This window comes from Polypterus senegalus, chromosome 11, assembly GCF_016835505.1.
Source record: "Polypterus senegalus isolate Bchr_013 chromosome 11, ASM1683550v1, whole genome shotgun sequence".
NCBI classification, from domain to species: domain Eukaryota; kingdom Metazoa; phylum Chordata; class Cladistia; order Polypteriformes; family Polypteridae; genus Polypterus; species Polypterus senegalus.
Window position 1 is genome coordinate 160,541,018 of NC_053164.1, and position 19,104 is coordinate 160,560,121.

General features: G+C 35.7%; 1 protein-coding gene across 1 annotated transcript in view; it reads right to left on the bottom strand.

Moving 5' to 3' along the window:
* The window catches only part of ano2b (anoctamin 2b), a 361,358-nt gene that overhangs the window by 143,494 nt on the left and 198,760 nt on the right, over positions 1-19,104 (bottom strand). The window contains exon 14 of the mRNA XM_039769975.1: positions 10,231-10,314. Coding sequence (XP_039625909.1) covers positions 10,231-10,314 — 84 coding nt within the window. The remainder of the gene's footprint in view (positions 1-10,230; positions 10,315-19,104) is intronic.

Consider the following 19,104-nt stretch of genomic DNA (forward strand, 5'->3'; position numbering starts at 1 on the left):
TCTATTTTTTAATCCTAAAACGCCGCTGGTTGGGAATTGTTTTGCTTTGGACGTGCTCTGTCTCTGGGTATGTCAGAGGACCGGGACTGCGTGAAGTGGGGTCCAGCCTCACGTGGGGAGGCAATATGGGAGGGTGGGGGGTTAAGGGGGGAGAGAAAGAGAGCAGGCTATATCTATATCTAATCTATCTTTTTAATCTTCATAATTATAACTACCAACGTAACAATAAGCTGCATGGTAATAACTCTTGGGGAAATAGGAAATTAAGGTTAAAGCTGTCTCACTTCCAGTTAAGGCTACAAAATGACATCAAAAATTCAGAATCCATGTCTCCATGATGGGACAGTTAACTTTGTGAGCTGAAATGTTAAAGGCCTGAATCACGAATTAAAAAGAAAGAAAGTACTCTCATATCTAACAGGTTTAAACGCTAACATAGTATTTTTACAGGAGAGCCACTTACTAAGCAAGGATCAGTTCCAGTTACAAAAGGACTGGACTGGCCAAATGTTCCATTCTAGCTTTACAAAGAAAATGAGGTGTGGGAATTCTTATACATAGAACTGTCTCATTTGTAGCATCAGATCTAGTACTGGATCCTGAAGGAAGATACGTGATGGTCATGGGCAACTTATCTAACTGTAAAATGATTTTGATAAATGCTTATGCACCTAATGTCAATGATAAGGAATTTATACAAAATGTATTTCCATCCATTCCCAATGTGAACACTCATAAAATTATAATGGCTGGGGACTTTAATTGTGTTTTAAATCCTCTTTTAGATAGGACTTCTATCACATGGGGGACGACATCTAACACGACAAAGATAATTACAAAGTTTATAACTGATCACAACTTATCAGACCCTGAAGGTTTTTACACCCAAACTCAAGAACATATTCTTTCTACTCACCAGTACATCATTGCTACTCAAGAATTGATTATTTCTTTATAGATAACAATTTCTTGCCTACGATTAAATCTTGCAAATACGATGCTATTGTTATTTCTGATCATGCACCTCTGATTTTGGAGCTAAAGTCACTATGCCCCACACACTCATTTCGCAGATGGCGTCTCAACCCACTTTTATTAGCAGGCGAGAATTGTACAGAATTTATATCCAAACAAATCAGTTTCTTCCTAGAGACAAATCCTCAGAGATTTCAGCAGGAATACTTTGGGATACTCTTAAGGCCTTCTTAAGAGGACAGATTATCTCATAACTTTCCCACAGAAATAAATTAGAAACCAAGAAAGCAGCAGAGCTAAAAAGCAAAATTGCTAGAATAGATGAAGAACATGCCAGGCTCCCAAGTGAGGCTCTACATAGGAAAAGGCAGGCTCTGCATTCAGAACTAAACCTCTTAACAACTAAAGAAACTGAACAAATAATTTATAAATCCAGACATCATTACTATGAACACGGAGACAAAGCTAATAAGCTTTTAGCTCAACAAATTCACAAGCAAGAAGTCCGCAACACAATCCCAGTAATCACCAACACTAACAGAGACAAAATCATCAACCATAAAAATATAATGCACACATTTAGAGACTACTATAAATCCTTATATTCTACTGAGTTTAAAGAAGACAACACACAATCTAATGCATTTCTGGATACATTACAGATACCACAAATAGATACTCCTAGTGCGGAGGATCAGAATTACTAGATGCTATAAAGTCACTTCAAGGCGGGAAAGCAGCAGGCCCTGATGGCTACCCTGTAGAATTTTATAAGAAATTTTCTGGTCAGCTAGCTCCCCTCCTATTGGCAACATTTACAGAAGCCAGAGGCAATCAAATTCTTCTTCAAACTTTTCGCCAAGCATTAATTTTCCTAAGAAAAATAATTACTTATTATAATGTGCATCATACGGACCAATTTCACTTTTGAATAACGACGTTAAGATACTCTCAAAACGTATAGCTAGAAGGATGGAGCAAGTGCTCACCTTGGTAATATCACAATCCAAACTGAATTTATCAAGGGTCGACACTTATCCTCAAATCTTCGATGCCTGTTTAATGTAATATACTCACCAACTAAGTCAAACACCCCAGAAATATTATTATCATTAGATGCAGAAAAAGCATTTGACATGACTGAATGGAAATACTTTTTTACTACATTGGAGAAATTTGGGTTTGGTCCAAACATTTGTGCATGGATCAACCTATTGTAAAAAAAAAAAAAGCAAAACATTGAAGTGATATTCAGCCGTTGTAAAGGGAGACCAGCTGTGCATTTTACTTTTGCTTTACTTTGTCTTCTACCGCAATGACAGTCCTAGGGGATTCATCAAACAATCACCAAGCATTATTGAATGTTGATATACAGAGCATTTGTGTATGGATCATACTACTGTATACCAATCCAGAAGCTTCAATTTATATCAACAACATTTGTTCAGACTACTTTAAACTAGAACGTGGTATCAGACAAGGATGCCCCTTGTCACCGCAGCTGTTTGCAACCGCCATTGAACCACTGGCAATACACTGTCAAAATGCTGATCAGATAAAATGAATTATCAGAGAAGGACTGGAACAAAAAATTTCCCTTTATGCAGATGATATGGTACTGTATATATCAGATCCACAAAATTCTGTGCCTGCAGTCTTAACAGCACTCACAGAATTTCAAAAGATCTCTGGTCTCAGAATTAATCTGAATAAAAGTGTACTCTTTCCAGTGAATTCTCAAGCATATAATATTAGATTAGATACCCTACCCTTTATCATTGCAGAACACTTTAAATACCTAGGGGTAAACATCACAAGTAAACATAAAGCTCTTTATCAACAAAATTTTGCCGTCTGCATGAAAAAAATTAAGCAAGACGTGCATAGATGGTCAACCCTTCATCTCATTCTAGCTGGAAGAATTAACACTGTTAAGATGAATATTCTTCCTAAGCTCCTTTTTATTTCAAAACATTCCAATATACATCAATAAATAATTTTTTAAGCAATTAGATTCAACAGAATCCTAATTTATTTGGAACTCAAAACATCCACGTATCCAAAAAGTGATCCTACAAAGATAAAAGGCAGAAGGTGGCATGGCTTTACCTAATTTCCAGTTTTATTACTGGGCAGCAAACATACAAGCTATAAAAACCTGGACACAAATAGATGAACATACACAGGCTTCGACCGCAATAGAAGTAAAATCCTGCAGTACTTCTTTATATTCCCTGCCCTGTGACCCAATAAATGCAAGTTATCATTAATATACTAATAACCCAATTGTGCTCCACTCACTCGGAATATGGAACCAATGTAGAAAGCATTTTAAGATGGAGAAGCTTTTATCTGTGGCACCTCTGCAAGAGAACCACCTCTTTCAACCTTCACAAACATACGCAGTTTTTAATATCTGGAAAAAATTTGGGATTAACTTGCTTAGAGATCTTTATATAGACAACGTCTTTGCACCCTATGAACAATTACATTCCATTTACATGTTTTGGTCCTGCACCAAATTAACATCATTCTGTTACCATTCTGGACCAAAATTTTTAATTATCTTTCAGACAGCCTTGATCTCACAATCCCTCCTAACCCATTAACAGCTGTGTTTGGGGTTCTTTCAGATGGGTTTAAAGTGGAGAAGGACAAACAAACAGTGATTGAATTCACTACACTTTTGGCACACAGACTTATTTTGCTAAACTGGACGAATCCTAACTCTCCTGTTTTAAGTCAATGGGAAACCAATGTTTTATACTATTTGAAATTTGAAAAAATCAAATACTCAGAGGATCTGTACAGATTTTTTCAAAACATGGCAGGATCTAATAAGTAATATTTTAGAATAAGCTCTTAAAGCACAGAGGAAGCAATTATTTCTGTATTTCTTTTTCTTCTCCATTCATCTATATTGGTTTTAGGTATGTTTACAAGCCTTAAGTTTTACTCTTTTGGCCATGCTCTCTCTCTCTCTCAGGGGTGGGGGTCGACTTGTTCTCAATCCTACTTTTTGAAAAATTGATTGATTTGTATGGAATGATTGCAATAAAATTTATACAATTTCCAAAAAAAAAAAAGAAATTACTATGAAACCCTTACCAGCTTTATGCAAATCAACAATCCTTTGTCACGGATCTTCTGAGACATGTTTTTTATTGATTCATAGTGTACACCAGCAGGTGTGTATTATGAATAGTTTTTTTTTTTATAAGTCAAGGTTGCTCCAAACTACTCCTCCAGTCTTGTTTAATTGATTGGACTTCTGAATTGCTAATTATTGATTCCAATTAGCTTTTGTTAAAGTTATCAGCCTATGGGTTCACATATTTATTATAACCTATATCTGTGAATATTTGACTAATGTGTTCAAATGTTTTACTATAAAATGAAGCACTTTTTGTATAATTTTTTAAAATATGTTGTCTGTTGTTACAGCTTACAGTCAGACTAATGGAGTCCATAGATAGAAAAATCCTTCAAACTTACTTAATACTTCCATTGTTCAAGTAAAAAATAATATTGTGTAATGATCCACATCTTGAGATTGCATGCATATTGCAAAACAGTATGTCATTTTAAAAAGAGAAAAAAAAGCAAAACATTGAAGTGATATTCAGCCGTTGTAAAGGGAGACCAGCTGTGCATTTTACTTTTGCTTTACTTTGTCTTCTACCGCAATGACAGTCCTAGGGGATTCATCAAACAATCACCAAGCATTATTGAATGTTGATATACAGAGCATTTGTGTATGGATCATACTACTGTATACCAATCCAGAAGCTTCAATTTATATCAACAACATTTGTTCAGACTACTTTAAACTAGAAATTGGTACCAGACAAGGATGCCCCTTGTCACCGCTGCTGTTTGCAATCGCCATTGAACTACTGGCAATACACTGTTGAAATGCTGATCAGATAAAGGGGATTATCAGAGAAGGACTGGAACAAAAAAAATTTCTCTATATGCAGATGATATGGTACTGTATATATCAGATCCACAAAATTCTGTGCCTGCAGTCCTAACAGCACTCGCAGAATTTCAAAAGATCTCTGGTCTCAGAATTAATCTGAATAAAAGTGTACTCTTTCCATTGAATCCTCAAGCATATAATATTAGATTAGACACTCTACCTTTTATCATTGCAGAACAGTTTAAATACCTCGGGTTAAACATCACAAGTAAACATAAAGCTCTTTATCAACAAAATTTTGCCGTCTGCATGGAAAGAATTAAGCAAGACTTTCATAGATGGTCAACCCTTCATCTTACTCTAGCTGGAAGAATTAACACTGTTAAAATTAATATTCTTCCTAAGCTCCTTTTTTATTTCAAAACATTCCAATATACATCAATAAATAATTTTTTAAGCAATTAGATTCAACAATAACCTCATTTATTTGGAACTCAAAACATCCACGTATCCAAAGAGCGACGCTACAAAGACAATAGGCAGAAGGTGGCATGGCTCTACCAAACTTCCAGTTTTATTACTGGGCAGCAAACATACAAGCTATAAAAACCTGGACACAAATAGACGAACATACACAGGCCTGGTCCGCAATACAAGTAAAATCCATAATATATAATAATTAAATGAAAAATTACACATAATATGCCCAAGGGTAAGTGTGTTACTACAAAAAAAGTGAGAGCCAATGATGGATCTTTGTGTGACCTGTTATTGCCAAGCTGCCAAAGACTTGCCCACCCCTGAAGTAAGACAGTGAAGTGTAGCACTAGAGATATCATGTATGCTTTATTTATTCCAGACTGTAAAATGTTCTGTTCCACTATAACAAATGCTGTCCTAAGGTCTGAAACATATTGTTCTTATCAGCACTTAATCTACTGACATGAATAAACCATTAGTTACTTGATGTAGAGCATAAGTGTTTTGCACAATAAAGTTACACTGAAAAGGACCCATATGGTTTTGGAATATAAACCACTGTTGCAACGTGATGCTATTTCACCCTGAAGAATTCTAGAAAGAAAATGTGGATGTGGACAAGGATGTTAAGACTGCCCAGGCTGAATTCTTTAATACTGATATTACAGAAGCAAATTTGAAAAAAAAAAGAAAACTGGCACAAAACTAGCAATACTGGAGCTGAAAAAAAGAGAAAAGTAATATAAGAGGATGGAGAAGAGAGTTTATACCATTAGTAAAGTTTTCTGTTATACCAGAAAAAAGTGTAGTAATTTACCATATTATTCAGGAAAAGTATTTGGTACAGTATGATAGCAACATTTGTATTGAATTATCTGTTAACCATTCATTTGGTTAAATTATTATTTTGTAAATTCCAGTTTTGGGAGTAGGTGATCAAAGTACATAGATATTTTCATGGTTTTCCTACTATTTATTTTAAAAGATGTGCATGTTTATATGTATGTAAATGTTGAATAATTTCAAATTTTTCTGTAAGTGTTTTTCATTTACAAAATATGTGCCATTAGAGAACACAAACAGAGAGAGTGCTACAACCAAAAATTAATTTCATAACATAATTAAATATTATGATGGCTTAATAAGATACTAGTATGATGTATTTGTACAATATACGGTTTCCAGAATGAAACATATTTTTTAACAAATAAGAAATGTACTACTCATTAATTTTCAGCACTGTCACACCCCTTATCAATTTAAATGCTTACTAACACTCTGCTTTTTAAACCGATGTAATAGAAGGTATTTACCTCTCTAAAACTGAAAAAAATAAAGGGTTTTACTTACTCACTCACTTGCTCTTACTATTGTTGCCAAGTAAATACAGCACAAGGCATAAGATCTTCTTCCTGTCCTATATTCCTTTCTGCATTGATTTATCAATCAATGGGACTGCAGAGCACTACTGGTATTAAACTTGAAGGGGTAGGCTCACAAATTGTACACAGTTAATAAACAAGGCCATAAGCAAAGACATTACCTGTACGATACTTATTCACTGACAGAAAATCACTGTTTCCTTTGTCGTATGCAGATTTTCACATTTTGCGTTGTATATTTAATTGTTTTCATTGTGAAATATTATGAGAAACTTCATCAAACATTAGGCAAGTATTCCAATAAAGTCTGTGGACAGTGCAAATCTATGTGAAAGTTTGCTCACATTCTGTGACTGTGAAATTTGTTTCTAAATTTACTTGAGTTAACTTTGATGTTATCAGCTTGTATTGATCAGATTATTTATTGCCCTTCTCAATACACACCATGTTGACTTGTAACCAAACTCACCTTTTACAAAAGTGCAAAAAAATTGTAGTTAAAAGACATCAAAGTTTAACATTTCCATTTCAACTGATGGATATACATGCAGAACCTCTCATGGGCAGACATGGGTTGAAATATAAATTCTGATCACATATGCTCAGTGTATGAATTTCACGTTAAAGTTTTTAAAGAAAAGCTATCTGGACTTTCTCTTACCTAAAAATGTGTGAGGCATTAGTTTCTTATGTAACATATAAAGCTACCATTTGTTCAGTAGAAATACTGCATACTGCACACTTGCCAACTCATACTGTGGGGTCCCAAGGCATTCCCAGGCCATCTGGGAGATATAATCCTCTCAGCGTGCTCTCAGTCTTCTACAGGGTCTCCTCCCAGCTGATTGTGCCTGTAAACCACCACAGATAAGCATCCTGGGTGGCATCCAATCAGATACCCAAACCACCTCAATTGGCTCCTCTCGAAGCAAAAGGTCATTGGCTCTACTTTAAGCCTCTCCTGGATATCTGTTCTTCTCACTCAATCTCCAAGCCTTCACATCCTGCAGAGAAATCTCGTTTTGACCTCTTGTATTTACAATGTTGTCCTTTCAGTCATTTCCCAAGGCTCATGACCATAGGTGAGGGAGATATAATGCAGATCGACTGGTAAATTGAGAACTTTGCCTTCTGGCTCAGCATCTTCTTTACCGCTACAAATCAGTGTAGCAAACACATAATTTATCTTGTTTGCCTGATCTGTTTATCAATCTCTCCATTCTTTCCCTTCACTCATAAACAAAACCCCAAGATATTTAAACTCCTCCACCTGAGGCAGTAATTCACCTCCCACTTGGATAGGACATTCCACCTTTTTTCTGTCTGTTGACCATGGCCTTAGACTTAGAGGTACAGTCTCAAACCTGCTATTTCACTTTTGGCTGCAATCCATCCCAATGTGTGCTGGAGTTTATAGCCCAATATAATCAACAGAACTATTGCATTGTCTACAAAAAGCAGTGAAGTAAATGTTATCACCGAACTGGAATCCCTCCCCACCTCAGCTGTGCCTTGATATTCTATCCATGAAAATCACAAACAGGATAAGAGACAAAGCACAGGCCTGGCAGAGTCCCATACCCACTAAGAAAAGTGGTAGTGTTTTTAGCTGAACATATTGACATAGCTCTCTCTGCGATTATGCAGTAATCCAAGTAGTCCTTACTAAGGTCCCAGTACATATTATGCTTCTAGCACCCACCTCAGAGAATTCTTTGAGGAATACAGTTATAGTCCACAAAACGCATGTAGCCTGATTGGGCATACTTTCATGCCTCTTCAGGATTCTCATCAAGATAAAGAGCTGGGCTACTGTTCTACATCCTTCATGGAATCTCCTCCTATTGCTCCTTCTGGATCTGAGGATCCATAACTGGCCAGAGTCTTCCTTCCAGTACTCTGACATAAGCCTTTCTAGGGAGGCTGAGGAGTGTAATTCTATGATAGTTTAAGCACATCCATTTTTTAGAACAGTTACCACCATCCTGGTCTGCCATTCCAGGAGTAGTGCTTCTGATGACCGCGCAACATTGAAAGGGCATGTAAGCCATGCCAGCCCAACAATGTTTAGATTCTTCTGGGGCCTTTACCACTGTTATTTCAATACCTCAATGACTTCATTTCAGGAAGTGGACATTGATCCCCCATCAGCTTCTGGCTTTGTCTCCTCCACAGAATGCACGTCTGTCGGTTCAAAGCATTTCTTTCACCACCAGACTACATCCTTATGAGAACAGCCCTGGTAAAGCCCTGCCTTCCCCTTCTAAGCTACCTGAAAGTTTGCTAAAACCTCTTTGAGCCTGATCGACAGTCGCTTTCCACGGTCTCTCCAAACTCCTCACACATCCAGGATTTTGTTTCCTTGACCACCTAGGCTGTAGTCTTTTTGGCCTGTCATTACTCCTCTACTTCTTCAGGAGTTTCCTAGGTTATCAATATTCAGAAGACTTACTGTATTTTCTTTAGTCTGATGGCATCCCTCACCTCTGGTGTCCACCATTGCGTCCTTGGGTTGCCACCTGGAAAGGCACCTATGGCCTTCAGCTCTTGGCCACCACTTTTACAATGAAGGCTTTGATCAAGGTCCATATGGAATCAATGTTCCCAGAAACCCCAGGGGTGTAAGAAAAGCTATTTCAGAGGTGGACGTTGAAAGTCACCTGGACAGGGGTCTTCCTCAGATGTTCAAAGTCCATCCTCACTACAGGCTTAGACTTTCCAGTTCTGTCCAGGTGGACCTCTTGCTTATGCAGCAGAATGTGCAATACTCTAGTGTGCAATCATTTTCTATCTAAACACTATTGATCAAATAGATGTATAACTGCTGCTACTTTCCTGGCTTTAAGCACAGCATTGACTGCTTCAGTAATTTATTATTTACTTTTATTTTCAGAAATGTAAGTACATTGTGAGCTTCACATTTGTTAATACACCTCAACAATGAAATAAAATTTTATTACTACATTTTAGATCAACAAATAAAGCATAAAAGCAAATCAACTTTACCAGTCTTTTAATCTGCATTTAAAAAGCATTCTGTAATACATAGAGTAATAGCCTTTAAAACTCGTGTAGCCTTAAATTTTAAGTTATTGTAATGAAAATTATATTTTTTATCGTAAAAATTGTCTCTGATAATCAACTGAAAAATAAAAGTATTTTTCCTATATAGTTATAGTACATACAGTTAACAAATTGAAATGCAGTCCAGAATACTCAGAAAAAATGAAAGGCAGAAAACTTCCAAAAATTAATAATTATTTTTTTACACAGGTAAAGCGCAAAATGTGTTTATTGTGTTAAGTCTGATAAAATTGATTGCAATGTTCTAGAAAGCAAAGAAAAAATACTCTAAAACATTTACGGCATATCTATAAGATGTTCCAGTTCTTTATTTAGGATTATGTGATTAACAGGTTACATAACATTAAACACAATATCCTAAGAGTGACAAACACATGGGAGACATACCTCTTTCTTGATTCTCTTGTGACTTCTAGCTTTCCTCTGTTTCTTCTGTATTAATTTAGTTTCATATTCTGGTCTTGAATGTTCCTAAAACACATCAAGAGTAAACATAAGACCACATCTTAATAAAATTACCAGCAAAACACAATTATAAACTATATATATATGTACAGTATATACAACACATTGACATTTCAACTACTTACATCACAAAATCAAGAACACAAGTTAATTGGTCAAATGAAATACACTGAACGCACTTTGAACACAGAAAACAGGAGACACTTGCAAAACACAGAGTTGTTTGTTGTATGTCAAAGAAGGCAAACCTTAATACGTTCCTTGTTGCAGAATTGGTGGTAAAAAGGAGAAAGAAATTATTAAAAAAAAAGACTGCACAGAATATAGTGAGCTGCAAAATTTTACCACGGTACTCATTTCAAAATAACATCAATGTCATTGTAATTATAATTTTAATAAAAGTAATATTAGACTCTAATTATGCATGTAAATAAGATACACTTCGAAAGAAATTCTTATAAAATGTTACTAATGTGTCTTACACTGGCATGTAATTTAAAATATTTTGCTGTGAACTTCAAAACATAAAAAAAAATGTATAAAAATATACTAGCTTTAATGTTAAAAACGAAATTATTATTGTTTATATATATATATATGTTTTAAGATTACCTGAATTTATATGCATTTATATTGGATGTGAAGTGAAAAATAGAAAATATAAAATGCATTTTTAATAAGCTGTAAAAATGCCTTTGACCACAAGTTTGGAATCAAAGGCATATCATTTACTCCTAACTCTTTCACTGTTGTAATTGTAAACCTTACAATAAATGATATTTTTTAGTGATATAATCTATGATTTGGAACTTGTGGGATACTTAAAAACTAAATTAAATATACTGTGTACTATTTGATAATTAAACAAGTATGCCACAATATACTTTTGAAGCAGTATTAATTTCAACCAAAAACAAAGAACATAACAAAGAAACATAAGTTTTAGGTACATGTGCATGAACAGAGCACAGAGAAGTTTGTGCAATATTTTCAAGTAGGGTTATGGCTCCCTTACAGGAGAACCAAATGAAGTGTTTGGAAATTGTTTATGACAAACCACCAAAATTCACAGAGCCTTATTTTACAAAAGGTCTGGTAATGCCTTAATCTTTTACAGGTATCATTTATGCCACAGCAGACTTAAAAATGGATTGGCCTTTTCTAGTACAAAATTCATACTACTGGTAGTAACCTAACAACATTTGTTATAATAATGCTACCATTATAGATACCACATTCTGACATCCAATGTTATTCTGTGTTGATTTTAAAACTCTATACACTTTCATATCATGTGATTACTCAGAAGATTGGTTTCTTTAAAAAAAAAAATCACATATATACAGTATTTGCCGAACTGCACCATTGGCCAGGTTTTACCGTCAACTCTTTTTCAGGCTAAACACTCTCCATTAAGACACTTAAGGTAATTAAGATGTGGGAATTTAAATACAGCTCAGTGATGCATTTTACTTTTTATATATCAAATTACTTGACCATTACCAGTAGTACTAGGGTGTTGTACCATGTTAGCTACTATGAATGTAGTGAAAAGTCAAGCAAAATGACACCTTTTATTGGCAAACTAAAAAGATTACAATATGCAAGCTTTCGAGGCAACTCAGGCCCATTCTTCAGGCATCCAGGCCCTGTGGCATCAAAGCAATCCCAAACCATAACATTTCCACCACAATGCTTCAGAACTGGTATGAGGTTCTACTCCTGACATTCTGTCTTTGGTTTGTGCCAAGCATGTCTACTGCTACTGTTACCAAACAACCCTATCTTTTATTTGTCTTTTTAGAGCACTTTGCTCCAGGAGGTCTGGCCTTTGCCTAGATGTTGAACATCGAACTTTAGTCTTGCTTTAGTGTTCTTTTTGAAGAGCAGAGTTTTTTTTCCCTGATACACCAAACATACAGATTAAATTGGTGCATTCTCATTCTTATTTTAGATGCATATACTTGGACACCAATTGCTGCAAGAGTTATTTGTAGAGATTGCAAGGAAATTGTGGGGTTTTTGAAGACTTCTTTTAGTATCAAAAGGTTAGCTCTTGGGATGCATTTGCTGGGCTGGCCAGTCCTGGACACACTAGCATTTGAAATGTATGCCAGTTGTTGACAATTTCCCTTATAATGGAATGATTGATGTCTAATAATTTGGTGATCTGTTGAAATCCCTTGCAAGACTCATAGGCATCCACAGCCTTCTTTATTAGAGCCATAGAGCACTTTTGATCTTGGCCTGATGACACCACACATGTTAATAGCAAAGAGAACACCAGACCCTAGGTATCTGTGATTAAAAACAGACACTTGTATACTTCCTTAGGAGGTTCTAATCATTGGCAATTAATCTGGAACACCTAATTCTAATTTTATGGATTTTAAGCAGTGATGAATTGTAGGGGTGTACTTACTTTTTCCATGTGACAGTCCTTCATATTTCTTAACTTATGAGAATTATGATAATAAAAATGAATACCCCATGTTGATTTTATGTGTCATTTGTTTAAATATATCACTTTTATCTGCTTCAGTTCTGTGCTATCACTGTGCCTATGTTTAAACATAAGTGCTAATGGTAGTTGATTTGTTTCTAACCTAGTTTTATTAAACTTGACTTGCTTGTATGGAATGTTATTTAATTTTAATAAAATCATTAAAATGCTTAAAAAAAAACCCTAAACTTCAACTCAGCTTCTGTGTGTGTGTGTTCACCCTGTGATGGACTGGCACATTGTCTAGGGATCACTCATGTCTTGCTCCTTCCCCATGATCCTGTCCTCATGTATGGATGAATGCCTATAACCAGGGATTGAAGTGGGCTTACCAGTGCATACTGGGACCTTGCGCTCTGACATATTCCAATCTCCTAAGGGGACCCCAAGTCTCCTCAATATTTTATATTATCACACACGTGCGTATGGAAGGCAGCAGAAGGGTCTGGTAGATTCCAAAGTGCTGATATGTGGGGCTAATTATGTGCACTAATGCCTTCTCTCCTTCTTTGCAGGAACAAATAAGATCTAACCCACTTCCATCTGGCTACAGAACACACCCCCTGATGACATCATCTCCTCCATCTCCTCCATGGTCTGATATCCTTGGGGTGAATTAAATGTCATGTAAAATTAACACCAAGAAGTCAGCAACACAGGGTACTGGAGTAACTTAGTTCCGCTTCAAACAATGCCTGTAATGTCAGTTCTTGCATGTTATGGGCGTGCTCACTATTCTCTTTTGCTGTAATACACGTGTCCATTATCAATCTAGCAGCAGAATTCAGTGCCCTTCATAATGTATGGGACTAAAACACAGTTTTCCTTGATTTACCCCTCCAATCAACAGTTTAAAATTACAAATCAAATAATTCAGATGGGATTAAAGTGTGCATTGTAGACTTTAAGGGTATTTCCATACATTTTGGTCTCACCAGGCAGAAATTATTTTAAAATACTTTTTATACATGCCCCCCACCCCCTCCCATTTTAGGGCACCATAAAGTTTGGGACAATTGGCGTCCCAGGGGTTCATGATTACTCAGGTGTGTTTAATTGCTTCAGTAGCGCAGGCATAAGATACCCAGGCATGTTTCTACCTTTTGGAGTCTGTATTTGTCATTGGTCAAGATGAGGACAAGAGCTGTGCCAAAGAGGCTTGAAAACAAGAATAAAACCATTGGATATATTGGTAAAACCTTACGGTTACCTAAATTAACTGCCTGTAATATCATTAAAAAGAAAGAATACTCAGTAATCACAAAGCAACTGGCGTTGCCAAGGAAGACATCCACTGCTTACGGCAGTAGAATCCTCACTATTGTAAAGATAAAGCCCCAAATGCCTGTCTGAATGAATGAATCAGAAACAATCTTCAGGAGGCAGATGTGTATGTGCCAGAGACTACTATTATGAGAAGACTTCAACAGAAATGCAGAGGCCACACTGAATGATGCAAAACACAAGATTGGATGGCCAGATTACATTTTGCAAAAAAAATACTTAAAAAAGCAGAATTCTAGAAAAAAGTCTTATGGATAAATAAGACAAAGATTAACCTGAATCATAGAGTGACAGCAAGAGCAAAGTGTGGAAGTGAAAAGGAATTGTCCAAGATCGAAAGCATACCAACTCATCTGTTGAACATGTTGATGGCTTGGGCACGTATGATTGCCACAAGTACTGGAACAATTATCTTCATTGATGATGTAACTACTGACAGCAGTTGCACAATAAATTCTAAGTTTAAATTTAATCTGTGTACTTTAATCATGTCTGAATGGTTTGATTAATAATGTTAAACTGTGGAGCAGAGGGGTAAATCAAGCAAAAATGTATCTTTATCCCAAACATTATTGAGGGCACAGTATATTTGTGAAATAATGAAAACTGATGGATGAAAAAAGCTTCCATATAGTGAAAGTATAATATAGTTATTATTGTCTAGTTGTCTGCAAAACAGAGACCACACTTCATGTCTGTATATCAACATTCAATAATGCTTGGTGATTGTTTGATGAATCCCCTAGGACTGTCATTGCAGTAGAAGACAAAGTAAAGCAAAAGTAAAATGCACAGCTGGTCTCCCTTTACAACGGCTGAATATCACTTCAATGTTTTGCTTTTTTTTTCTCTTTTTAAAATGACATACTGTTTTGCAATATGCATGCAATCTCAAGATGTGGATCATTACACAATATTATTTTTTACTTGAACAATGGAAGTATTAAGTACGTTTGAAGGATTTTTCTATCTATGGACTCCATTAGTCTGACTGTAAGCTGTAACAACAGACAACATATTTTAAAAAATTATACAAAAAGTGCTTAATTTTATAGTAAAACATTTTAACACATTAGTCAAATATTCACGGATATAGGTTATAATAAATATGTGAACCCATAGGCTGATAACTTTAACAAAAGCTAATTGGAATCAATAATTAGTAATTCAGAAGTCCAATCAATTAAACAAGACTGGAGGAGTAGTTTGGAGCAACCTTGACTTATAAAAAAAAAAACTATTCATAATACACACCTGCTGGTGTACACTATGAATCAATAAAAAACATGTCTCAGAAGATCTGTGACCAAGGATTGTTGATTTGCATAAAGCTGGTAAGGGTTTCATAGTAATTTCTTTTTTTTTTTTTTTTGAAATTGTATTAATTTTATTGCAATCATTCCATACAAATCAATCAATTTTTGCAAAAAGTAGGATTGAGAACAAGTCAACCCCCACCCCTGAGAGAGAGAGAGCATGGCCAACAGAGTAAAACTTAAGGCTTGTAAACATACCTAAAACCAATATAGATGAATGGAGAAGAAAAAGAAATACAGAAATAATTCCTTCCTCTGTGCTTTAAAAGCTTATTCTAAAATATTACTTATTAGATCCTGCCATGTTTTGAAAAAAATCTGTACAGATCCTCTGAGTATTTGATTTTTTCAAATTTTAAATAGTATAAAACATTGGTTTCCCATTGACTTAAAACAGGAGAGTTAGGATTCGTCCAGTTTAGCAAAATAAGTCTGTGTGCCAAAAGTGTAGTGAATTCAATCACTGTTTGTTTGTCCTTCTCCACTTTAAACCCATCTGAAAGAACCCCAAACACAGCTGTTAATGGGTTAGGAGGGATTGTGAGATCAAGGCTGTCTGAAAGATAATTAAAAATTTTGGTCCAGAATGGTAACAGAATGATGTTAATTTGGTGCAGGACCAAAACATGTAAATGGAATGTAATTGTTCATAGGATGCAAAGACGTTGTCTATATAAAGATCTCTAAGCAAGTTAATCCCAAATTTTTTCCAGATATTAAAAACTGCATATGTTTGTGAAGGTTGAAAGAGGTGGTTCTCTTGCAGAGGTGCCACAGATAAAAGCTTCTCCATCTTAAAATGCTTTCTACATTGGTTCCATATTCCGAGTGAGTGGAGCACAATTGGGTTATTAGTATACTACCAAAATACCCGCGCTTCGCAGCAGAGAAGTAGTGTGTTAAAGAAGCAATGAAAAAGAAAAGGAAACATTTTGAAAATAACGTAACATGATTGTCAATGTAATTGTTTTGTCACTGTTGTGAGTGATGAGTGTTGTTATCATATATATATATATATATATATATATTTACACACACACACATAAACATATGTATATATACATATCTATACATATACATATATATACATACATATATATATCTACATATATACACATACATATATATATCTACATATATACACATACATATACACACACACATAAATACATACACACATACATACATACACACACAAATACATATATATATACATACATACACACACATATATAAACATATATATACATATACATACATATCTACATATATACACACACAGCTATTTCAGATCAGTGCAATACGCTGCTTGTTAAAACGGATAACTCCGCTCTTACGCAAGTCTGCGTGGATATTATGAACTATCGATTTGTTCAAGTTCTATTTAAATTTTAAATAGAAGGAATTTTTATTTAGTCGACAGAAATATCTTTGGTAGGAATGGTAAAACAGACAGGAATATTATTCGTGAATAAATCAACTCAAACCTTAAACAACTTATAATATTTTGCTCTCCATAAAAATTTATCCTGTCTAAATTATACAAGTTAGAAATAAAGTAAACGTTAAAAGAACAAACATTCAAATTTCTTTACTCTTATGTAATTTTATATAAAAATAAACTTAGATTTTAAATATCCCAAAAGATTTTGCTCTCCATAAAAATATATCCTGTCAAAATTATACAAATTCAAATATGAACATGCTGCATAACAAAACCTAGAAATATAAATAAAATGTGTTCCTTTCAGCAATAACAAATCAAATCATTCAGTTTTCTTTGCTCATATGTCATTTTAGAGCTGGACGCCTGGCATCTTTTTTTGGCCACAGGTTCGTTTATGTTTGGTGTGAGGTTCTGTGTTGTGGAGATTCTCAGGATGGATTGCAGGTGCTCATCAGTGAGGCGACTCCTGTGTGCTGTTTTGTTAGTCTTTATCACTGAGAAGAGCTTCTCACACAGATATGTGCTACCAAACATGCACAAGGTTCGAGCCGCATGTAGACGGACTTTTTGTTCTTCAAAGTCACCAAAGCGCCGTGCAAACTCAGTGTGCTCAGTTTATCAGCAAAGTGCGATTTGGGAACACCGTAGTGACGACTTGGTTTAACATTACTTGGCAACAGGGAAAGTGGGGCAAATTGCACTGGTGCATTTGTGTCTCCCATAAAAGCAGCTTCACTTGAAATCACTTTGTGATTGTGCACGGGTTAAAACGTCCGCTGAAGTGTCAGATTCTTATTTAATTATGCTGCTTTCTGTATCTTCTGCATTGCATTCAGGTTACCCTGATGTTTTGTCTCATAGTGCCGTCTTAGATTAAATTCTGTAATTACAGCCACATTAGCTCCACAAATGAGACACACGGGTTCAGTAAACATATACTCAGCCTCCCATCGGTTTTAAAGGCTCTATTTTCAGAATCAACTTTTCTCTTCAGCATCGTGTGAGCTAGCTTCGCAATAACTTGCAGCATCATAAGGTAGACTTGATTAACGCGGTAAGTGTTGGCAAGGCAGCTGAAGCGCTGCATTATGGGATCTGTAGTTTATTGTGTTACCAGCGCTTCATATACCCGGCTTTAATAACAATAATACAGTATATAAAATGATCTCGCGGGCGGATATAATTACACGCGGGCGGATGTGGCCCGCGCCCTTGAGTTTGACACATATGGACTAAATAGAACTTGAAAAGATATATTTTTTCAAATGTGATCTTGCAATTCAGATAGAGTTGACGCGCACTACAGCCTGCATGCCTCAATAAGTCATCCTCCCTCGCTCTTACTTTTTACCGCTCATCTAATGAATACACTGAGTATGGCTTTACAAAAACAATCATTGATGGCAAATAAAGTATCCATTATTCGAGTATGTAGATCGGGTTATATATATATATACATATATATATATACCAGCGTATCGCAGCGAGAAGTAGTGTGTTAAAAAGCTAGAAAAGAAAAGGGAACATTTTAAAAATAACGTAACATGACTGTCAATATACAGTATTTGTTTTGTGAGTGTTACTGAGTGTTGCTGTCATCAAGGATTTGATTATCATTATTTCTTTCAATCAGGTTCGTATTTGTAGGATGTGTTGTATTCAAGTTACATTCCGTGTTTGTCAATCGCTGTAAAGATGACAGGTTTCATTCATCGATTCGTTTCTTACTGCATCAATAAACAGCTCGTCTTCTTCTTTATCTGAGACCTGACACACTGCATGCACGGTTTTTTACACTGTCTTCCTTTAGCGGGACATTGACTTTTTCCAACGTGTGCTTTGTTTTGGATTTATGAATATGCTTGTATGTATCAGACGCTTCATATTTTTGCTGCCTTTTCAATTGTGTAATTCGGTTTTGTTCAGCTCTTTGGAACTGTTGCTTTTATCTGTGCACTGCGCCAGTTCACGTGAGCCGCTCGTGTACATGCATCGAAGTTTCCCAGATGTGCTGGTGCCATCTCGTGCTATGTCCATGGCTGTATTTAATGTTACCTTAGTCCTGGCACTTAAAACTTTCTCTTGCAGTTTTGCTGAGTTTGTACCAAACACCACCCTGACCATCTCATCTTCCTCTGCATAAGCACAGTCCTTAACCCGTGAATATTTAGTGGGAGTTTGCTATTGGATTGCCGCTGACGGACGGCCTTATATGGGCAGGCACTAAATTACAAACGCCAGCGGCA